The 25,001-nt window shown below is 38.1% G+C and overlaps 2 protein-coding genes across 2 annotated transcripts in view; one reads left to right on the plus strand and one right to left on the minus strand.

Moving 5' to 3' along the window:
* Positions 1-7,737: 7,737 nt before the first annotated feature.
* On the minus strand, positions 7,738-9,210 carry eIF1 (eukaryotic translation initiation factor eIF1). Its single transcript, XM_089644081.1, has one exon. The coding sequence runs from the start codon at positions 9,039-9,041 to the stop codon at positions 8,709-8,711; it is 333 nt and encodes a 110-aa protein (XP_089500207.1). The 5' UTR covers positions 9,042-9,210; the 3' UTR covers positions 7,738-8,708.
* A 1,467-nt stretch (positions 9,211-10,677) lies between these two features.
* Positions 10,678-25,001, plus strand: part of LOC149414184 (cytoplasmic dynein 2 intermediate chain 2) — a 31,723-nt gene continuing 17,399 nt past the window's right edge. Inside the window, exons 1-6 of the mRNA XM_089644060.1 lie at positions 10,678-10,862; positions 13,286-13,370; positions 14,414-14,550; positions 22,283-22,430; positions 23,180-23,298; positions 24,081-24,193. Coding sequence (XP_089500186.1) covers positions 10,804-10,862; positions 13,286-13,370; positions 14,414-14,550; positions 22,283-22,430; positions 23,180-23,298; positions 24,081-24,193 — 661 coding nt within the window. The 5' untranslated portion in view covers positions 10,678-10,803. The remainder of the gene's footprint in view (positions 10,863-13,285; positions 13,371-14,413; positions 14,551-22,282; positions 22,431-23,179; positions 23,299-24,080; positions 24,194-25,001) is intronic.

The following is a 25,001-nucleotide window of genomic DNA, read 5'->3' on the forward strand; positions in this document are numbered from 1 at the left end:
TTATTGTTCTTAATTGAAAAAAATATCATCGTACAGCAAAATCAAATAGATTCAACTCATCCTTGGTCTCATAAATTATCAGCTTACCATTCAATGGTACGTAGACTAATTAACATTCCCTTGGACAATAAAGCGTATGAGAAAGAAAAGGCAACGATACAAACCATCGTGGTTAATAATGGCTATAACTAATTGAGTAACCTGAAAGTATGTTGCCTGTTGTATGCTGATGATGCGGTGCTGATTGCTAATAGTATAGATGATCTACAGTCTCTCGTATCTAGGATGAACTAAGTATGTATGAAGAATGAGTTAATGATGAATGTAAGCAAGTCTAAAGTAATGGTGTTTGAAAGAGAGAGTACGAAAACAGTGTGCAATATAGTTGTTGCTGAGGAATACTTGGAGCAGGTGGATGAGTTTGTGTATTTAGGAAGTATGTTCTAGAGAGATGGGAAGGCTGACAGAGATATTGAAAGGAGGGAAATGCAGGTAACTCCATTAATGGAGGACTGAACGCAGTTGGCACTAACAACAAATTGTCCAAAGAAGCGAAGCAGTCCACAATGGAGTGCTGGTACCTACCCTGATGTATGGAAGTGAGGCATGGAACTGGCAGAGAAAGGATGAAAGTAGATTGAATGCTGTTGAAGTGAGATCCCTGAGGAGTATGTGTGCTAAAACCATGTTTGATCGTGTGAGGAATGTGGAGATCCACAAAGAGTGCAAGGCTGATGTAAGCGTAATGAGTAAGATTAAGAAAGAGACGCTTAGATGGTTTGGGCATGTAGAGCGAATGAGCGAAGATAGGAGTGTAAGGAGGATAATGCGAATGGTAGCAGAAGTCGGGGACGCCCGAGGAAGACATGGCACGATCAAGTGAATCAGATACTCGAGTCGGGCCATGTCAAGAGTCAGAATAATAGAAGAGTATGTATGAGACAATGTATGAATGTGAATGAGGCAAGGAGTGTGTGGTGTGACCGAGTTGTTTGGCGGTCCGTCCTCTCTGCCTACCCCTGCTGGAAACGGCCTGATGGTTAGTTAGTTAGTTAAATAATAAAAAAAATTGCATGTCTCGAATTCATCCATAAAAATAGCAAAAGAAATTAAAAAATGCGGTCTAAATATAGCTTTCAAAACCAATAATAACATAGGAACAAACCTTAAAAACTCTAAAAGTAGAAATCCTAAACTTAATAATAGTGGCATATATGAATTAAAATGTTCGCACGCCGACTGCAACGCTACTTATATCGGACAGACGAGAAGGGCTAAATCAACTAGATTCAAAGAACATATAAGATGTTATAATAATAAAAGCACTTTTTCAAAATTCGCAGAACATCTCTTAGTAAATAATTTTGACAACAATGAACTTAAACCCTTGCACATAGAAAGAAAGGGCCTTAGATTAAATTTACTTGAACAATTAGAAATCAATAAAAGAACCAATGACCCTAATATAGCATTAATTAATAAAGTCAGTATGTTCACAATACCTAAACAATATAACACATTTAAATAAATTAATAACTGCTACGTCATTATTAAACAATTAAGATAACATTAATGTGAGGAAAAAAGACTTCAAAATACCCCCACAGAATATGAAATCTATTGTCACAATTATTTTATCAGTTTAACCGGTAATAAATCATTTTAAATTGGGGGGGGGTAAAATAGATCCATATAAATAAGTCGTCTAAACGTGGTTATAACCACAGTTTGAAAATGTCCTTGAAAGCCGAAACAGCTGTAACAATAACAAAAATCAAAAAATACTTGCAGAACTTGACAACAATATTATTAAATTTGATGAATTGTTCAAATTCTGTAAAGCAACGTGTCCTTACATGTTATATCCAAATATGGACAGGAATCGTAGCTTAAAATTTGTTGTTACACCCTGTATACTTTCGTTATTTCTGTATCAATTCCTCTGTTTTATTTCATTTATGTTTGTTTTGTATATAGGCTTTAAGAGACGCATTTGACTTGATTTCTGACATTATTTGGAGTAAAAAATTATTATTTTTTTCATGACAAACTAATTTTTATAAGACAAGGTTTTATGCATAGCACAAAGGATAACAAATTATTATAAGCAATAATTAGTCGCCTGAAATATCAATACAAATTGAAAATTGTTAAGGCGATGCCATACGTAGTAATGCAAAATCATGTGTTTTTGGTTTGAAAATTTGGTCGCCTAGAAATGTTCCAGATGCTTTAATTAAATACTGCGAGTAGAATACATCTTGGCCTTTGAAATAATCGAGTATTTTTTACATAAGTCTTTTTATAAGCCCAGAAAAAAATAATGTATAAGGCCTATGAAAACTGCTTTAAAGTTCAAAATCTCCTACTTACGAACCCATTTTCGGTTATGATTTTATTGTATAATGTGGCAAATTAATTTATTTATAAAATGATGGAAAAAAAATTAAATATTTATGCCTGAACATCCACAAAATAAAATAAAAGGCACTTTTTGGCCATGTTTTTTTCTTGCATAAATCAAAACAGGCGGATGGTGTTAAGCGGGAATTTAAACCTTATCGCCATCTACGTAAGGGTTGTTATTGATAGCGGCTCAATTTAAAATATTACACGACGTAGTGCATCGCCTTAATGCCAAGTTGCGATGCCTACTCAGCTATTCCAAGTACAATTAATTGTGTGGGTAACAATAAACTCACTACTGACTATTATCATAGACACCTCATACTTACAGGGTTTTTCCAATAAGAGTTGTTATTTTGATATTCAAAGAAACTTTTCCCGTAAAAGATCAATGGTTTCGTTGCTTGTGTGGCACGTAGCGCCGTCTTGTTGAAAGTAAACGTTGTCCAGATCAATACCATCCAATTCCGGCCATAAAAAATCATTAATCATCTCTCGATAGTGCGATCCATTCACCGTAACTGTTGCTCCAGCCTCATTTTAGAAAAAGTAAGGTCCAATGACTCCGCCGGACCATAAACCACACCAAACAGTCACATGTTGAGGATAAAGAGGCTTTTCAACAATAACTCTTGGGTTTTCCAAGCCCCAGATGTGACAATTTTGCTTGTTGACGAAGCCACCGAGGTGGAAATGGGCCTCATCACTCAAGATGATTTTTCAATGGAATTCTAATAATTAATAATAGTGAATTTTAATAATTTCAATGCGTTGTTGAAGCATGTATCGTTCCATTTTTATTAATGGCATAGTTTCTACTTGTCAAATGTCAAAAAATGACAGCTTCAAAAGTAACATCTACGGAAATAGCGGACTATTCAAAATAACACCTCTTATTGGAAAACCCTATACAAGCCTAGTATAAATTGTTACACTGGTATATATTTCTTTTGAATTATGCATTGTCTTACTGCACTTATATTAATAACTGCATCACTCGCAATAGTGTTTTTATGTATGCATTAATTGTTCTTTAATTTATTGCTATTATTATCCTATTTACCACTGTACGCTTGTAATTCGATTATCACTGTATTATGAAAGCCATTTTATGGCGTTTGAATAAATAAATAAAATATCTCCCGACTAAAAATAAATGCCGCCGACAGCGGATATTTCGAGTAAAAAATGTCAATTAATTATTTTACTATTTTGGTGACATTAAATTTTAGCCGCATTTTTTTTTAATAAGAATTATATTTTTATCATTTTTTTAGATGTATATTAGAACGGGGTGATACTGAGAGTTGTTATCAATCCGGAATTCATTCCTATATTTAAGTTTATCATAATTATTATCATGTACATACAATTAATTTTAAAATAAAAAAAATTCAAATAAAATTGTGTTTAATTTTTTTTTTATGTAAACTCTACTTAAGGTCTTCTGGAATAAAATAATTTCTTTCGAAGTATAAAAGCATCGTTAGGGATGCTGTGTGGAGAGTGTTTTTGATGAGAGGAAGAAGTTAACTGCTCAGGCCTCTGGCATAATTTTACAGAAGGTAAAGTATTTTGAGTATTTGCACTTTGCATTTCAATCCAAATCAATGGAATATTTCTGAATGTATTCGAAAAACCAAAAACTGATTTTGAAAGATGATATTATACGCTTTCAAATTTTTTAAATTGATATAATTTTTGATTTGAACATAAAAAAAATTAAAATGGCTCACCTTATGTTTTTTTAAACCAAAATTACTGATAAATTTATTAAAAATAACTTATTTTATTAGACAAACGGGTTACAAACGTTATTGTAACCTCACTTTTTGATGTTTCATTTAAAAATAATTCATTAAAAATTTTAATTCTTCTGTGGTTAACTTCTAGATTTGAATATAAAGCGTGGTGTTTGTTCTTTTAGATCATATTTCTCACTATGACAGTAAGGGAGATGCAACGATTTCTATGTTCGATTTCAACGATACGGGTTGTTCCCAAAGACGAACAAGTTAGATTGCAGGGTAAAAAGTCAGTGAGACTGGCATGGTTAGTTGGAGTATGTGCGAGGATGAAGGTAGTGGGAGGGGAATGAGATGAGGAAATACCTAGCTACTAAGATCTGGTCACCACACCCAGTGGCGTAACCAACTTCTAGTATGAATTTTATCTCATTTTGAACAACTACACTAAGGACAGGTTGTTTCGTAGAATTTGAAAAATTCAACAAATTTTAACGTTCATTTTCGGGTTCTGTGAAAGATTTTTTCAAGTTCTGTTATTATCTCAGTTCTGTCAAGCAACTAGCCTATAATGATATAAAAACAGAACTTGAATATGACTTTCACAGAACCCGAAAATGAATGTCGAAATTTGATGAATTGTTCAAATTCTTCGAAACAACCCGTCCTTATGAATGTATTTTTACTTAGTAGGTCAAAGATCTCAATTACTAACATAGGTCATGTTTACCAAATATACAAACAATTCCTTATCAGTATTATACAAGTTGCACAAATAGAGTTCAACATTGACATTTTCATCGTCACTTATACTTAACAGCCGGTTCAGTAACTATGTTTTGACGAACGCATGTCACAAGATAGTAAAACTGCCCCCACAACCTTTTATACTGACATTTACCTCAAATTTTTAATCTTTGTTGGTGCATAACTGTTTTATGGATAACATAAATAAATTAATATGTGTACAGTGTACACTTCCAACAGTGAAGTAATTGTCACTGAAAATGGCCTATCAATGTGCATATTCTTGGTATACCTTATATTGTAGGTAATAGGCATTAAAAATCGCTTAACAAACGGAGTCTAGAAACGTTCGATTTCAAGAACAAAACTTGTTTTTTTATTTATTTTGTAAATAATTTTATAAGAAAGCAAAAAAGTTAATCAAGTGAAACTGTCACAGATAATCTTAGCTATAATACTGTATTTTTTTAAGTTGTTTCCTTTACGCGTTCATACATTTCTATTAAAAAATATTTTTTTTAGTAGTTTACATTTATATTTTTTATTGAGTAATTTATTTTTTTATTTGTATTCTACTCAAGCGAAACGATAGGAAAACCTTCAATTTATCTAAAGCATATTTTTTGGTATTCATAATGTACACCAATTCGTTATAAAGATTAATCAAATTAGTGATTTGGCATTAAGCTTCGCCTTAAGCCTGTTATTGTTTTTAAAGGGATAACCTTGGAGGAAAACAATTTATAATGAATAGTAGAAGTCGGGAACACTCGAGGAATACTTAAGCAATAGCGAAGCATTGCAGGATCCACTAGGACATTATAAAATTACATATAGGTACAGTAATATCAAATTAAGATATTCTTACTTGTTGGCATACTGAATCGTAGGACTTCTGCGGGGTAAGAGAGAACTGCGGGACGCATTACAAACTATTTTGAATAAATTTGAACCACTATCATATGTAGGCACAAATTTTTCTGTACTTATGTGATATATCTACCAATAGTACCTTCAGTATCACCCTTGTAAAGACCATCATTCAGATTTGAAACAATGCTTGAAATAGGTTTAACTATGTAACCAGATTGAATGGCAAGCCTCATAACATGTCCCAATGTAACCCACAGAGATGTGCAAAATGGGTACCCAAAACCATTTGAAATGCAAAATGGAAATGGGTCAAAACTTTTCCATTTGAAAATGCAAAATGGTTTATAGAAAAGCATTTCAAATTTAAAATGCAAAATACCTATTTTCAAAATGCATTGAAAATGCAAAATGGTTTCTCAGGTCAAACAATCAAAATAATTATAGAATTTTTAAACAATTTTGTCATTTAATAATGGACATCAATGTAGAACAAACATATTACATGATGGTAAATCCAAAAACACCACGACTACGGATTATGAAACCACAAAAAAATTGCGCGGGACTAATGTTGCCAACGTAAAAACATAGAAACTGCTATCTAACATTTAATATTACAGCGTCATGGCCCCATGTTCAGTAGGTATTTGAATCAGTATTTTTTATAATGGTATCACTCAATTGCCAGGGCTCCTACCAGGGAGCAACTTGACAAATGTAAATTATCTCTCATAGCGAGGTTGAGGACCGACTGATATTTGGGGCTTATGAAAAAAGATGAGTGGAGATAGTAGGAAGAATGTTGCAAAAAAGCATTTAAAATGGAAAATGCATTGATAAAAGCATTTAAAATGCAAAATGGTTTTTAGAAAAGCATTTAAAATGCAAAATGGAAAATACCCATTTTGCATTTCCATTTGAAATGGATTTATTTGAAATAAAGCACATCTCTGGTAACCCAACACATATTAAAACATTGGGACTCTTGCGCTGTATTCGCACAAGATGGCAACTAACTAATCATCACGCCGTTCTACACAACTCAGTCTCAGCACACTACTTGCCATAAAATAAAAAACAATAGTTTTCCAGCGTGGAAGACACTCTCCGTACCGCCCTGGTGTAAGACCAGCATTCAGAATTGAAATGGCATCGGCTATGTTTGGTGACCAGATCGAATGAATAGTGAAGAGTCATCTCCTTCCCCTCCTCACAAGATACCCCAATCGGGGAGGCCATAGTCTCACTGGCTGCAGACGGTTTGGAGTCTAGTGCAAGAAATGCGATGCGGGCGTGTCTCTAATGATCCAAAAGTCAGACTATTCTTTGCTTAAATTTCAATTACAGAACTATGTTTCATTTCAAACAAATGGGATGGTGATATATGATGTCAGGCAAGTTTAATAGACAAAGGTCTTTATGAAAAGGGTTCTAAATCAGTGGCTTTATTGGTTTCCATTCAAATCTACACAGAATGCAATTCTAGTGTTTATTATATATTCAGTGCTACTTGCTAAATTGACACACATACTGATTGCACAATTTTGACTAGACTCAAGCATTTGATTCACTTGATTGCGCCATGTCTCTTCGGTTGTTCCCAACTTCTGCCAATTTCACATCATACAAATATATTTCTCTTATACTCTTTTCAATAGGAGGCAAGTTTGTTAAGCTAATTCTCTTTCTAACCTCGTGTTTAATTGAAGGCACGCATCCTCCAATCGTGCACCGGTTATCAATGCGCGTGATAATAACAAACCATGCACGATTGCAGAGAAGTTTAGAAAGAGAATTAGCGTAACAAACCCGTGCGTGTTTCGAGACAGTACTTCCTCCTATTGAACACGGAAAAGGAAATGTGCGTTCAAAACGCTTGCTAAAGAAGATAGCAAATCAAGATAAACATGCCCTCTTATCATTTTCTCTGCGAGGGGAATATTTGTCTTTTAAAAATAAAACACAGTTTAAGTTAAAAAATGATTTATTTTAAATACAGCCACTTTTGACATTTTTCTGCGAGAAACTGCGTGTTGCGAAACTAACAATAATTTGATCAGAGCGCGATAATAATTTTAAGAAATTTTGTATACAACGTAATAATGTGCGCCCGTTTATCTGTCCCGGACACGTCCAGCGGCATATCGTTGCGTCCTGGACGCGGCCAGAAACAACATATCTGCGTCCTGGACACGAACAACGGCAAAAGATTATTAATTCAAGGCACATCTTTGCGGCAGAGTACAAACACTATCATAAAAAAACACGAAGGAAGCTCCAAACTGACATTTTATCAACGGAGAAACAAGAAACACTGTAACGGGGTATTTAACCACCTGTAGAGTAAACTGTCGAATAACTTTAATCACATTTTAAAATATTTTTCTATGTTGATGCAACAGTATTGCTATCCGTTGTCATAATTTGTATTTAATGATGCATTATTTGTGTTTTATGTCGCGAAGGGCTTCCTCATTGTGTGCTTTAGTGTTGGATTTATTACTCACTGTATTGGAAAACCGCTGATAGATCCGCTGTTACTCCTCCCTACATCACAAATTACGCATGAGACAAGTGACAGAAAGAGTTCACAACGGAGTTCTCGATGGTAGACCCATACAGGAAACCATTGATAGATTCGTTGAGATTCTCTGCAATGAGTTTTGATCATAACCGATGCAATAGAAAGAGACGTTACAACGGAGCACTCAGTGACGGGACCATATATTGCACAGCGCCGTTATAATACACGAAAACAAAAAGAGAATTTATATTATTGGAATTAATCATCGTACACCTCGTGCTGTGCGCATTACACTAGTGATGACTGGACACAACATGATGATCTGATTGTAGAAGTTCCGGGGGCAGTGGTTGTGAGGATGAATGGTTGTGTTGTGGTTGTTTGTTTGTTTTTTTTTGCAGTTTGTTTGGAGCTCAGAAGCCGTGCACCTTGAGCTGGTCGGACTTGGCGAGGCCCGACTTGGTCAGCCATTGACAAATGTTCTCCCTCTGATCCCCCTGCAGCTGCAACACCTCCCCGTACTCGGGATGCTCCACCACCGTCCCATTGCAGGCGAACTCCTTCTTGCAGGCCCTCACTATCTTCTTGAGGTCATAGTCCGAGGACAGGCCTTGCACCGTGGTGAGGGTCTTTCTTCCATTGCGCTGCTGTATCCTGATGTGAACTAGTCCATCTTGTACATCGTCTTCCGAACCCTTAAATGCGTCGGCAAAGGGGTCAAACTTGTTTAAATTCTGGATGGACATGCGATAAAAAAATAATTAACTTGTAACAAAAATAACTGCACTACGCAGAACACTCGCGATTTGGGGATGGAGGCGGATTACCAATTCGTTCGGGAGAAATCTCCTAATAACAGTAATGGCCGACTATACGTCAAAAGAGTCACGCAGGAAACGGAACAGCCTTGTTTCCTTGTTTGTGGTCGCCAATCTTTAGTGTTGCCAATCGGTAATATGTTTTCCGTTATTTATTAGTTGGGCTGAGTAGGGCGTACTTAATAATACATATTAGCTTTTTTAGTTGAAAAGAAAACACAAGAAATTTCAATATAATTTTGCAGTTTATAGAAATTATCGTAGCTCATCAGTTACGAAAGGCGGCGTTACGCAAAAATACAAATCATCCGAATTAAAGAGTTTATTCAAGAAAGTATGTAGGGTAGGGCAATGCAATACATTCCTAATTTTAAAACAACAGACAATCAATAAGAATACATAGATAGGCACAGAAAATTATGAATAGAAGTGCAAAATGTGTGCAAGCAGTCGTTTATGGAGGATATTTGAACATCTCCCATCTCCAGAGAGCCAGGGGGGACTCCATCCAGGCAACCATGGCAGTGATGATTGTATTGATTGGCGTAGTATGCACCATAAACTTGCTCGTTAAACATGTGGTGGCGGAGAAACGCTCTGATAGAGTGCATTTGTCCCTCCAGGAACTTTTCCGTAGCGCTGCAGTATCTAGGTAGGCGGAATAGTCGGAGATATAAATTATTGCTTTTATTTATTTTAGCTTAAGCCATTGAGATGCAGTGTAATCTACCCACAGTTCTGACGTGTACAGCGAAGTGCAGAATGCGTTGAATAGTATATTTTTGACGTTTTGTACTGCAAAAGTGAAAACGCCTTGACAGCATATCTGCTTTAACAGATATCGCTCTTCTTTGTCCTTCCATATCCTCGATGTCTTTCAGGTCGTCTGTGATAATATGTCTCAGGCATTTGACGCTACGACTTACATCCATTTTCCTTCCGCTTAGATTTTTTCTTTGTGAATAATAATAATTAAATATATTTTCTTTAGCATTGTTGTAATCACTTTCTTCAAAAAAATATACATCAATTTCCAGTTATCTTTATCACTTTAAAAAAATAAATATTTTTTAACAAAACAATTTGCATTTTTCTTTATAAAGTGAAGATATTTTCAAATGTTTTCTGATCCTTGTAATTTGATTGTGTCCATATTTTTTTATATTATGGATGCCTCAGATAAGTAAGTACTTTTGTAGCTTTGGCAAATTTTTGGTTATCATCTCTTCGCCTCACTTCCTAAAATTCTAACATTCTAATGATAGAATGTACATTCTAATAACTATGTCCTACACTTCACATATTACATGGACCTAAAAAGCCCTGGGCATTCATACAAAATTGCATTAATACTATATAAATGCGATTTTAAAATTAGCATCAAAGCCGGTTTTATTATTTTTGGGTGTTTGATGAGACAAGGAATGGGATATGTCATAAAAATAGTAGGTTTGGAAATTTTTTACATCTCCGTCTTCACCTGCGACGACATTTTATTTGTCAATAGACAATAATCATTATTAATACAAATAATATTATTATACTACTTATGGCAACACCTAATGAAGTGACAGCTGTCAAGTTTTACGCAGTATTTTGTTGATAGTTTGTAATAATTATATTGTTTCGATATTATAACCTGCAATCAGTGATTAAAGTGCCTTTGCTTAGTACAAAAATATAACTTAAAATGTTTAAAAACCACGACAATGACGTGGTCGGGTTCAATTCGAGCTGGAAAACTGAAAAGTAAGATATTTATGTAATTATGATAAATACTGACAGCAAATATACCGGCTTTTTCAAATAATGAACAATACATAGCGTTTAATATTTACAGCGCAACATAGTGATATTTAGTTTAAAGTGCGCTTTAGGGTAAGACTGAATAATTTGTAGCCCTGTACGTACACCAACATATTGGTACTTTTAGTCTTAAGTAATACAGGGTTTTCCAATAAGAGGTGTTATTTTGATATTCAAAGAAACTTTTCCCGTAAAATATCAATGGTTTCGTTGCTTGTGTGGCACGTAGTGCCGTCTTGTTGAAAGTAAACGCTGTCCAGATCAATACCATCCAATTTCGGCCATAAAATATCATTAATCATCTCTCGATAGCGCAATCCATTCACCGTAACTGTTGCTCCAGCCTCATTTTCGAAAAAGTAAGGTCCAATGACTCCGCCGGACCATAAACCGCATCAAACAGTCACACGTTGAGGATAGAGAGGCTTTTCAACAATAACTCTTGGGTTTTCCGAGCCCCAGATGCGACAATTTTGCTTGTTGACGAAGCCAACGAGGTGGAAATGGGCCTCATCACTCAAGATGATTTGCATTTGATTCTCTCAAGTGAATTTTAATAATTTCAATGCGTTGATGAAGCGTGTATCGTTCCATTTTTAATAACGGCGTAGTTTCTACTTGTCAAATGTCAAAAAATTACAGCTTCAAAAGTAACATCTACCGAAATAGCGGGTTATTCAAAATAACACCTCTTATTGGAAAACCCTATATAACCTTAAAATGAATATACGTTTATTTAGAAAATAGGCGCCAATCTTAAAATTTATCCAATGGTGTTGTTTGCAGGGATAGCATAAATTTCCCCGACTCAAAAACCCAGCGGTTTTTTCCAACCCTGGTTTCTTTAACCTTTCCTTATCTGTGGTGTGTATTTAATACACATTCCTTCTAATAACTTTAATAAATCTATAAATATAATAAATTCTGGGTTCAGATTTTAGGTATTCCTCCGTTATACATTTATGCACTGAATTAAAAAATAAAATTTTACGTCTTTTTTAAATTCAATTAAAAATTAGAGATTTTTGTTAAAAATCGGTAAACCAATGCAATCAACCGTGTGACACTGCTACGCGAAGAGTGTGCGAGGAAATGACACTCTATTGATGTCCCGCTTTAGTTCGCTATGCGGGAACATGAGGAATCCACACGTCCACAGTTGTATTTTTATTTAGACCATCGATACCTACGACCGCATAGCTGTGTGTGTGCTAGCACTGCTAGCCGCCAGCCAGTTGGTCGTTAGATGTGGACCCCTCGCACGTTTTTTTCATGTTTTCAGCAATTAAATTACAATTATTATCACTTTTGATATGAAATATAATCAGAGATGTGCAAAATGGGTACCCAAAACCATTTGCAATGCAAAATGGAAATGGGTCAAAATTTTTCCATTTGAAAATGCAAAATGGTTTTTAGAAAAGCATTTCAAATGCAAAATGCAAAATACCTATTTTCAAAATGAATTGAAAATGCAAAATGGTTTCTCAGGTCAAACAATTAAAATTATTATGGAATTTTTAAACAATTTTGTCATTTAATAATGGACATCAATTTAGAACAAACATATTACATGATGGTAAATCCAAAAACACCACGACTACAGACAAACCACAAAATATTTACGCGGGACTAATGTTGCCAATGTAAAAACATAGAAACTGCTATCTAACATTTAATATTACAGCATCATGGCCTCATGTTCAGTATTTGAATCAGTATTTTTTGTTATGGTATCACTCAATTGCCAGGGCTCCTACCAGGGAGCAACTTGACAAATGTAAATTATCTCTCATAGCGAGGTTGAGGACCGACTGATATTCGGGGCTTATGAAAAAAAGATGAGTGGAAATAGTAGGAAGAATGTTGCCAAAAAGCATTTAAAATGGAAAATGCATTGAGAAAAGCATTTAAAATGCAAAATGGAAAATGCCCATTTTGCATTTTGCATTTCCATTTGAAATGGATTTATTTGAAATAAAGCACATCTCTGAATATAATAAACATAAGCGATTAGCTATGAATATTCATATTTTTCCGATATTAAATCGCTTATTTTGAGATGTGTATTGACTACACAGCACTGTAACGCGTGGAATTTTTTAGCACAGTAAGGGAAAGGTTAAACAACGTGAATTAGAATTAAGTTATATATTTTTTTGCTGTCTTTGGCCAGTTGTTTTTGTTTAGAGTGAAATGATTCATTTTTGGGTTCTTATGCCGTGTTGCGTTTCCTCCTTCTTTAGCTAACGTTTTTGATAGCATTGAGGTGTCCGTCATTAGGGCAGATAGACAATAAAACGCTGTCTGAAAAACTAAAAACTTAATATCGGAAATGAATAATATTATTTTATAAATTATTTTAGAAATTCAACGGATGGAGAGAGTCAAACCACGGAATTCTCAACTAAAGAGAGTGGAACTTCAGCAAAGGTCTTGCAAAGTATTGCTGTAAGGACGGTTTAGTATTTATAAATACATATATATTTATTAATTTTTAATTAGACTATGGATCCAGAAATTGCTGGGCGTGTGCACGTTAATTTAATTTATCACGTAAGAAAAAGATAATACTAAGAAATCTAAACGAAACATGAAACAGGACAAGACACAAAAAATAAATATGTAACGGTCACAACTGGAATTGTTTTTTTTTTTTTTAATATTAACTCCACACAGGAGGCCCTGGAGAAAATAATTTCCCTCAGGGCCTATGTCATCTTTGGGGATGCTGTGTGGAGGGTATTTATGTGGAGAGGAAGGAGTGAACATGGGTCTTGAAGAGTCCCATGTTGTAGGAGGGAGGAAACACAGAGGCCGGCAGTTCGTTCCACAGCCGAGCTGTTGAACTTAAGAACGAATCGTAGAAGCGACCCGTTCTCATGTGGCAAATGTCAACCGTGTACAAATGTTGGGCGCGCGTTTGGCGTGTATCCCGACTACGCACCGGTGCCGAAGGGATCAATGACGCTAGTTCCTCAGAGCATCTTCCATTGTAATACCGATAGAACAAGGACAGCATACCTACCTGACGCCTGTGCTCTAAAGATTGCAGTCTGTTTGTTAAGATTGGAAAATCTATCAATTGTACGTACCTACGGGAATCTATCAATTGTAGTTATAATTGGAATTCCTAGTTGTGTCCGTTATTTTATTTTTATTTTCTGTTTCTTGTTCTGTTTCATGTTTCGCTTAGGTTTGTTAGTATTATCTTCTTCCTCAATGATATATTACATTAATGGGGATAACCTTAAAAAAAGTTCAAGGAAAAGTTGTTCCTAATTTAATTTAATTAATATGTTATTTCAAATTTTAATTAATCTTATACAATATATTGCACTTAGCCAGGTACTTTCCAACCTTTCTCTTCCCCGCTCCTTTTCATCCGCACAATATACCCCAGATGCCATAATCCCACTGGTTCTGGACCGTGGTTAACAGTTGGATGTCTTGTGCAGTATTCACGTTAAAAATATATATCACATATATTTCAGGTGCAGACAGAGGCCCCGGAGGTCACGGTGTCGGAGAGGCCCAGCACGCCCCCGGGCCTGGCCAGCTGGCTTGAGGGCATAGCCCCCATGGTCATGAAGGAGCTCCGACTCAATCAGAGAGACTCCATCTTCAGGAAGTAAGTCCTGCGCATTCAACTAATTAACTAACCATTAGAGGTGGGCAAAATTCATTGAATTAATTCAATCTTGTAACACACTGATCTGATTCTCATTTTCAAAAGGAATTGAATCTTCATTCCTTATCGTTAGCATTTTTTTCTATATATTTTACAGTTAAATTATTTCATGAAAATAAGGTAATAATTAGTAATTATGTGTACTTTAAATGATTTAAATATTATAGTGTTTCATAGAAATCTAATTAAATATTATTATAATATCTGTCGCACTAAACCGTATCTAGTATCCCACAAAACTTTCTACTTCGGAATCTGAATCCTAGTAAAAAAGCAAAAGTATCTCCTGTATTTTTCTCCCTTCCTTAATGCAATACGCTTAGAAACAAAACGATGTTTAAGTTATTGTTCTTTTAAGTATGTTTTAATGTACCTTTATACACGTGATAGCGTTAGTATAATGCTTTTTTACTCTTCTCCTCTGTCTGTAATATAAAGGCGGCAAGATTTTATAAACATTTTTAAATCCGATGGCTTCATACTATTTTGTATTGATATTATTTAGTAAAGACATTTGCCTTTCTGGTATGTTTTTTTTTTTTTTTTTTTTTTTTTTCATTTTTTTCTTCTTCATTTTTTTATTTTTTTATTCAATTTATTCAATAAAAAAATTTACAATGTGTGATATACATATTATATATTTCACTAGTAATAAGATAAAAGATATTATGATATGATTAATATTTATTATTTTTCAATGTTCTCCCATAATAAGCAATTGCTTGTGTGTATGGGATGAGGTATTATTTGTTTAGTTTCTTAGATTTTTATTTTATTTTTCTTTTATTTATATACGTTTTTTTTTATTTAGTTTAGGTTTTCAGTATATTTTTTTAATTGTGTTTTGAATTCTTTGAAACTATCATTTAGTGATCTTATATTTTTTGGCAATTTATTTATACAATTTATATAATTTTTGTTTTAATGTTTTTTGTATTTAAAAATGGTTTAAGTATATTTATTTTCAGTATTAGTAATATTTGTTGGTGGTTATTGTTTACGTATATACATCACGATTTTATTAGTTACTTGTAAAGTTACGTTTTATTTTTGTTCGTAAAATAACATATTTATTAAAAAGTCTGTAACATGTTTATTTTGTGGTACGACATATTTTTTTTTACTAATGTTACTCCAAATCTCTCCTCGCCTTAAGAACTCTATAAAGTGAAAAACTTACAAATACAGGTTTTCTAAGTAAAGTTATAAATGTACTTCTGCAATGTACAAATTAAATCCCTATATTTGATATTTTTGTGTGTATATTTAAAATGTTTTTTTCAAAATGAACACATTTATTTGAATGCGAAAAAATCCTTCATTATTGCTTTCTTTGAGTTTTCTAAATGTGAGCATTCTAGGTACAAAACCAAAATGAAGTGTCGAATCAAGGAATTTAATGAATTAGTTCACTTGACCAGGTGAATATAATTATAATTTGGTAGGCAGGAATGGGTACCGCCGCCCTGGGAACCATTTATTGGATGACCAACACCTCTGCCACAGGTCACCCCAAGTGGTTCGCTACCTTTGGTGACTTAGCAGGGGTGCCCGGGTTCATGGGTTAAGGTTTGCCCAGGTCTTGGTGGCGGGTGCGTCGGCCCACCTTCTGCGTGGCGGGCCGGTTGGGAGATGCTGGTTGAGGGAGACCCTTTACAACCGGTTACCGCTGTCCGGGCCGCTCGATAGTACAGGGGCCCGACCCTCAGGCTCACGACTAAGGGTGGGCTGCCCCATCAGCGAGTGAAAAAACCCCGCCACTGCTGTTGTGCCGGTTCGTGACCGGAGGGGACCCAGCAGCAGCGTTTGGGGCGCATTGGATGCCCTCTCCAGCCGGACTCTCCCAGCCTATCGCCTAGCACCGCAGTGGGTGGGCTGGAACCAAACGCTCATCACTCCTGGACAGCCTGAACCCCAGATTCCTACCCACCCCTCATACCTTTCCATTCCAGACCTTCCTTTCACTTCATACCCTTAAAAACAAAAAAAAAAAAAATTTAAATCATGAATATACATAAAAACAAACTTAACATCTTTACAGCGGCGAGTAGCAGGCGTCCCCGGTGCGGGCCAAAACTGTTGGTAAATTTTGCCAACATTCGCGGCCTGCACACAAATTTAAATTCCGTCCATCACCATCTTTTGTCCCAACGTCCCAACCTTCTTTTCCTATCCGAAACTCAGATAGCCGAGCCGCCAGACTCCTCCTATCTGGGCTGCCCGGGCTTTACCCTCGCAAGCAAATTCCGACTGAAAGGAGGAGTCTGCCTCTATAGTCGAGCTGACGTCAACTGTGTGCGACTATTGAGTCTGGAAAACTCCAGATTCGACGTAATGTGGGTGCGCGTCAATCTTGCCAGTACGGCAAGATTCTACGCATGTCTATACCGCTCACCGAACCATAGCGAATCAGACACTTCCGAGCTCTTCAAACATTTGAGCGATACTATTGATGATCTCTTGCCCCGCTACCCTTCGGCCGAGTTTGTTGTTCTGGGGGACTTCAACGTTCATAACGAACCATGGTTGAAGTTCTCAGGCCCAACGGACTCGGCTGGCCGACAGGCGGAATCCTTTGCCATTTGCTACGGATTAGAGCAATTGGTTCAGGAGCCTACAAGGGTTCCTGATGTCCAGACTCACCGCTCCAATCTGTTAGACCTATTCTTAACTACTGTGCCACACGGTTATAAGATTGACATCACAGCGCCTCTGGGATCATCTGACCACTGCCTAGTGACGACATCAATCCCCGTTAGCCTCAGACCAACCAATGAGAGGCTGAGGAGAAAAGTGTGGCACTATAGGTCAGCAGATTGGTTCGGTATGCGGGCCCATTTCAATGCTTTTCCGTGGTCAGCTGTTTGTTTTCGGACTTCGGACCCTTCAAGATGTGCCCAGGAGATTGGTGAAGTCATCAATTCGGCGATGGATGGCTTCATACAATCGACTACTAAAGAAACTGGTGTGGGCTCAAAGCCGTGGTTCAGTCGACAATGCTCCGAAGCAGTTCGACGAAAAAACGCGGCTTACCGAGCCTACAACACATCTCGAACGCCCGAAAGCAGATCAGCATACAACAAATCGGCAAAGGAATGCAAGAGAATCATCAATAGGTCAAAATTCGAACACGACCTGCAGATCAGCAAAAAGCTGGCTGCCTGCCCGCATGGCAGCAGAGCATTCTGGTCGCTTGCGGGCTCAATAGGTCGAAATTTTTGCAAACCCAGTTTGCCACCTCTTACCAGACCTGACGGCTCACTAGCAAACACCGCCACCGAAAAGGCAAACCTTTTAGGGAAAATGTTTGCGGAAAACTCGACCCTCGACGACGGGGGTGCTGTTCCGCCGTCGGTTCCTCACTGCGGCTTCTATATGAAAAAGCTGAGGATCCGGCATCGGGATGTACTCCACGTCATACGGGGGCTCGATGTTAACAAAGCTAGTGGACCTGATGGAATACCTGCCCTGGTATTGCAGAGGTGTGCTGCGGAAATAGTTCCAGTTTTGACAAAGCTCTTCAAAATGTCCCTGAAGTGTGGCACTGTGCCCTCTGGTTGGAAAAAAGCGGTAATTCACCCTATTCCCAAGAAAGGTGACCGCTCCAACCCGGCCAACTACCGCCCCATAGCGATCACATCAGTTCTGTCCAAAGTGATGGAACGTGTGATCAACGACAAACTGCTCACATACCTCGAGAAGAACAAAATTATCAACGACCGTCAATACGGATTCCGGCAGAACCGCTCGTGCGGTGATCTTCTCGCGTATGTGACGCATGTTTGGGGGCGGTGCCTGGAACGTCACGGTGAGACCCAAACGGTCGCACTAGACATATCCAAGGCCTTTGACCGGGTCTGGCACCGAGGACTTGTCAACAAATTGCATTCTTACGGACTTCCCGCATCCCTGTGTACGTGGATTGCTGACTTTTTAAGGGATAGGTCGATTCAGGCGGTTGCTGACGGTTTCACCTCTTCCTCGCACTCCATAAATGCTGGCGTCCCACAGGGATCGGTTCTGTCTCCAACTTTGTTTTTGTTGCACATCAATGACCTTTTGACATGTGCACCGATTCATTGTTACGCGGATGACAGTACAGTTCATGATAGCTTTTTGTTTGACAAGCCCCCAAAGGGCACACAAACTCCAACGGCTCGGAGGGCTTTGAAGCAGAGAATGGACGGTTATCTCGAGAGTATTTCCTCCTGGGGTAAAAATAATCTCGTCGAATTTAATGTTTCAAAGACCCAATCCTGTCTAATTACATCTAAAAGGGATCCAAATGATAATCTAGTCTCCTTCAACGGAAGCAATCTTCCGAACAGGCCTTCCATTGATATGCTTGGTGTAACTATAAGTGACCAGCTCAGGTACGGGGGCTCCATCGAAGCTAGAGTAAAGTTGGCCTCTCAGAAGCTGGGCGTACTGTACAGGGCCCGCAGATACTTTAATAGTACACAACTGCTGACCCTGTACAAATCGCAAGTGCGCCCTACTGTCGAATTTGGCAGCCATCTCTGGTCTGGAGCCCCAAAATACCTGAAAAAAACCCTTGACTCTGTGCAGAAACGGGCGGTCCGTTTGATAGATTCCCCAATCTTAACAAACGGACTGCAATCTTTAGAGCACAGGCGTCAGGTAGGTATGCTGTCCTTGTTCTATCGGTATTACAATGGAAGATGCTCTGAAGAACTAGCGTCATTGATCCCTTCGGCACCGGTGCGTAGTCGGGATACACGCCAAACGCGCGCCCAACATTTGTACACAGTTGACACTTGTCACATGAGAACGGGTCGCTTCTACGATTCGTTCTTAAGTTCAACAGCTCGGCTGTGGAACGAACTGCCGGCCTCTGTGTTTCCTCCCTCCTACAACATGGGACTCTTCAAGACCCATGTTCACTCCTTCCTCTCCACAAAAAGACCCTCCACACAGCATCCCCAAAGATGACATAGGCCCTGAGGGAAATTATTTTCTTCAGGGCCTCCTGTGTGGAGTAAATATAAAAAAAAAACAAAAAAAGAATAAGACTGAATCGATTCATTATTGTGAATGAATCTGCCCATGTCTACTAACCATCACGCCGTTTCACCGCACGGGAAAGACGATGAACCGTTACACAATTCTGTCTTGGCACACTTCAAATCGGTTCATCGTTGCTGAGGAAAGTGACTCTCCAGCACATTGCTGCACTTTCTCTGCTTTTCCTGCCAAACATTTTGCCAGTGACCATGGGTTAAAGTCTTCAGTTTGGCGAGCAATGTGTCAAAATTATCTTAAAATACATTATAGGCAGACAGCTGAAAGCTTAATGAGGAAGGCTAGCTCTTCCATCAGTGCAGACGGCTGTCCATGGAACCCTGAGCGTTTTTCTCCAGCACCACATTCCTAGGGCACACACCACATCCGTTTCCTTTCTCTAGTTCAAAGTGTCCATTTTTACACACCATAGAGCCTCATCTTGGCAGTATTCTTTATGCCTCTGGCACTCCATATCTTTTACATTTTATGGTGTCTTTCAGACTGCGAATTCTTTTTTTCATTTCTGTTTCAAAGCCCCCTTCATCACTTCTAGACGACCCTAGCTATATATATATAGAGACTGTACACTGTGAGAGCATTATTTGTTCTTACAGAGGTGTTTGCTCTGTTGATCACCATTAGTTTATAGCCCCCTTCATCACTTATAGACAACCCTAGATATATAGAGCCTGTACATTGTGAGAGCATTATTTGTTCTTACAGCTCGGTGTTTGCTCTGTTGATCACCATTAGTTTATAGCCCCCTTCATCACTTATAGACAACCCTAGATATATAGAGCCTGTACATTGTGAGAGCATTATTTGTTCTTACGGAGGTGTTTGCTCTGTTGATCACCATTAGTTTATAGCCCCCTTCATCACTTATAGACAACCCTAGCTATATAGAGCCTGTACACCGTGAGAGCATTATTTGTTCTTACAGAGGTGTTTACCCTGTTGATCACCATTAGTTTATAGCCCCCTTCATCACTTATAGACAACCCTAGATATATAGAGCCTGTACACCGTGAGAGCATTATTTGTTCTTACAGAGGTGTTTGCTCTGTTGATCACCATTAGTTTATAGCCCCCTTCATCACTTATAGACAACCCTAGCTATATAGAGCCTGTACACCGTGAGAGCATTATTTGTTCTTACAGAGGTGTTTGCCCTGTTGATCACCATTAGTTTAAAGCCCCCTTCATCACTTATAGACGACCCTAGATATATAGAGCCTGTACACCGTGAGAGCATTATTTGTTCTTACAGAGGTGTTTGCTCTGTTGATCACCATTAGTTTATAGCCCCCTTCATCACTTATAGACAACCCTAGATATATAGAGCCTGTACACCGTGAGAGCATTATTTGTTCTTACAGAGGTGTTTGCCCTGTTGATCACCATTAGTTTAAAGCCCCCTTCATCACTTATAGACGACCCTAGATATATAGAGCCTGTACACCGTGAGAGCATTATTTGTTCTTACAGAGGTGTTTGCTCTGTTGATCACCATTAGTTTATAGCCCCCTTCATCACTTATAGACAACCCTAGATATATAGAGCCTGTACACCGTGAGAGCATTATTTGTTCTTACAGAGGTGTTTGCCCTGTTGATCACCATTAGTTTTGTTTCGGCCTTGTTGATTAGTAGACCTAGATTACGGCTATATATATATGGGGATCTGGTAATGAGACAGTGAAAGATGATGTTGTGTGGTGTCACAGCGTTTATTGCGAGTCAGTATAATTGTGCAGTTGGAAGATGACTGAGATCGATGAGGATGACACCAGGTGTAGACGGCGGTAGGATGGTCGAGGCGCGGGTCAGTTGGTCGACACCGCGTTGCTGGAGATCGGACTCGTGGGCTTGTTCAGCACTGGTGAAGGCGAGGAATCTTCCAGGTACTTCAGCGTGAACGAGGTAGCCGAAGGTGCGATGGACCTGGTCGGCAGATGAGCGGGAGATGCAGGCCGGCGACGATGGTGGCGGGGCCAGGAATGATAGCCTGGGCCAGGGCGTTGAGGTGAAATCCCAAGGAGTCCATGGTTGTAGTCCGTGCAAAGTCGGATGTAGGTGTGTAGCGATGAGGTGAAAGATCGAGGCGTGACACGGGATTCCTCTGTTACGCCGAGTCAGACTTCTCTAGTGGGATGATGTCGGGGCGAACTTGTTGAATGGAATGATGATGTACTTAGGTCCTCCACCGCTTATATAGGTGCCGATTCCTTTGTTCTCGTCTGCCACGGGTTGGAGTAGCGTCTGGACGTCAAACCCGCAGGATCGCTGACTCGGTTCATTGTATGAACATTTGCATCACCCTGTATGCAAACATTCTCTTATCAGCAGTTTACGTATCGCGGTCCCGATATTTCAATTGAAGTTCCGTAAGTCTGATTGTTGACTCAGCTTTTTTACTCGTGCAGTCTGGTTATGATATGATGACCCTAGGAGCGTTGACGTAACCGCTACATATATAACAGGGTAGGGCAGGTTTTGAGGAGGTATAAAAAAACAAATGAACTTGGAGATTTTTTTAGTATGATCCGTATATAATCCCATTTTTATTATGATCTGTATATGCCAGAGGGCTGAGGTGTTAAATAATACCATGTTCAAACAGAATTGACGCAACTTTATGTTTTCAGCTATAATCCAAATTGCGACAATATCGCACCGGATCCCGTGGCACGCTTGCTGCAGACAGTGCGTGCTGAGGCCTCAGAAGCGGACACCAGCATCCCCGGTGACAGCGTGCAGAACTCTGGCGGCAGTGGTGAAACAGATAAGATCAAGGTGAGCTGCTTTAAAAACAACAATAAGAAATTTCAGTAAAAATTTGTTAGGGCCGCCGAGAGGAAGGTGGGGAAGTATCTGGATATTCAGATCTGGTCGCCAAACATGGCTAAAGCCATTCTTGATTATCTATCTCACGCAAATATTCTATTATATACGTAACTAGTGGACCCCGCAATCCTTCGCTATTGCTAATGTCTTTCTCGGTCGTCTTCGACTTGTTCCACCAGTCACTACTGCATACCACAATGTTACTGTTAAAAAAATACATTATAGATATTGCGTTAAGTATTCCTCGGGCGTCCCCGACTTCTTTTAGATTCAAACCACTCTCCAAATTCTCCTGGCACTAAAAGAAACAATATTTTAAATTTTCACGGATATCGGTCGACTACTTCATGAGTTTTGCAAACAACTCAACAAAGAGGCTGAATTTTTTCATATTATCGTTATTTAAAATTTATAAATAGGGAAGATTAATCAAAATAAATTTACTTGCAGGGCCGGGATTTGAATCTGCCATTTAAATCATTTTCGAATATCGAAATTTTTTCTTCAACAAACAATCAATTTCATTCTCCAGTCTTTGGATTTTTAGATGAAAGGTCATGTAAATTGACAACATCGGTTTTCTTACAGATCGGTACAGATTATACTTCCAAGGGAATAACCAACAATAATCTGTAAACTCTTATGCATTTATTTGAATTTCTGATTTTCTTATTTTTATTTTGGTTTTGTTTGTTTAGTTCCCCGTATCGGCGCTCTCCTGGAGCTGTGCCGGCAGCACATTGGCCGTGGCTCGAGGGAAACTCTCGCACGACGATTGGTGCCAACACGAGGGCAATATCTACATTTACATCAAGAGGTATCTATGCTATGTCTTCTTACTGCAGAAATCCTAAGCCGTAATTCTTAATTTTTTTTTTGGTGTTCCTCAAGGTTCTTTCATGGTACCGCTACTGTTTTTATTTAAAAGAAATCTTTTTTGTAATTAGTGCACAAGATTCCCAAATTGCATTGGTATTATGGGATCCTTAATTTGAGGGTATATTGTGGGACTGAAGGTAGTATAAAGCAGAAGAGGAAGTTTGGGAAGTTTTTGTGTACTATATTAGTAATTGGTCGTCAAGCATAACAGTCATTAAAATTGGGAGGGATGACATCCATAAACATCCTTCATTTCTGGACACACTTACCCTCTTACCCACCCCTCATACCTTTTTCCTTCCCAGATCTGCCTCTCCTTCCTTTCCTTAAAAAAACCCTTCCACACAGCATCCCCAAAGATGACAAAGGGAAATAATTTAAAAAAAAAAAAAAAAATTATTTCAAATTTGAGGTACCTATCTGCCGTCTCTTTTTCTCTCTCGCGAGAACGAGATTCAAGACAACCAGTCTAGAAAATGTGTACATCTATGGTAGCTCGCCACGCCTATCACGGGTGATTCAATGACCGAATCTTTTTTTGAAAAAGTGACCCAATTGATCATTGGTAGTTCGTCACCGTGACCGAGTTAAAATAATGCGGATAGCATAGTCTCACTGGCTGCAAGCTGTTGGGACTATTGCGCGGAATTCCTATTAAAAATTGGGTCTCTTACTTTCTTAAGCGATAATGTTATAAACGTGTTTTTTCTTGGATTTCAGTGGACAGACGCAAGAGTTGAAGTACAACGCAGAACTGAAGATGGCTTCTTGTTGTTCTGCAGTCTGTTTTCATCCTTCCGAACCCGCCCTCTTGGCTTCAGCATCTGTTTCTGGCAAGTTCATTATCATCCTTACTTACTCACAGACTTGGAAATGGTGAAAGACATATATATATGATTAAAACGTACATTGAGAACTGGCCCAGTCACAGGCCTTTGTTGTAGCCTAATCAGCGGGTTGGTATTGCATCTCCATATTACAGGTTACTTTTTACATTGGCTTTTTAACTCTTTGCACGCTGCCGTATCAACTGTTGTTACGGCAAAAGTCCATACTCACACGCGGCTGTATCAACAGTTGATACGGAAACTTTGACGGCCAATATTCCAGCGCTCTTTCGTCATAAATGTATTTCTTGCTCACTTGGACATTCGTAGAACTATCACGATGCTGACATCTACAAGAATTTCTCAAAAATAAAATTGTATTTCATAAAAAAAAGATCAATAATCAAGTGCGCCTTTTAGTCCTTTAGTTTACATTTTTGTCAACGGATGGCGTTAGTACTAGTATGTCATTCATAACTTTTCATAACTAAAAATGATAAGTGATCATGGTGTCCCACTTGTGTCTATCACCTAAGTACACACACGCCGAGTGAATGGCGGGACCACATTCAAAAGATACGGTACGTCTTTGTATGAAATTTTATGTTTTTGTTTTTATAAACATCTAAGAGTGTTGACACACGAGGATTTGTTTTCATATTGTGGAGAATAATCTGTTCTGTCTATATAGTCCAATAAATCATGCCAGAATGCTATAATTTGACATTTAATTGCGTGCATAGGTATTTGAAAATATGTACCGCGTACGGGTATAGATAAAACGGAGCAAATTAACGCGTTCAAAAAGTTAAAT

This window comes from Hesperophylax consimilis, chromosome 20 (genome assembly GCF_061612785.1).
Source record: "Hesperophylax consimilis isolate HC1 chromosome 20, BYU_Hcon_1.0, whole genome shotgun sequence".
NCBI lineage: Eukaryota > Metazoa > Arthropoda > Insecta > Trichoptera > Limnephilidae > Hesperophylax > Hesperophylax consimilis.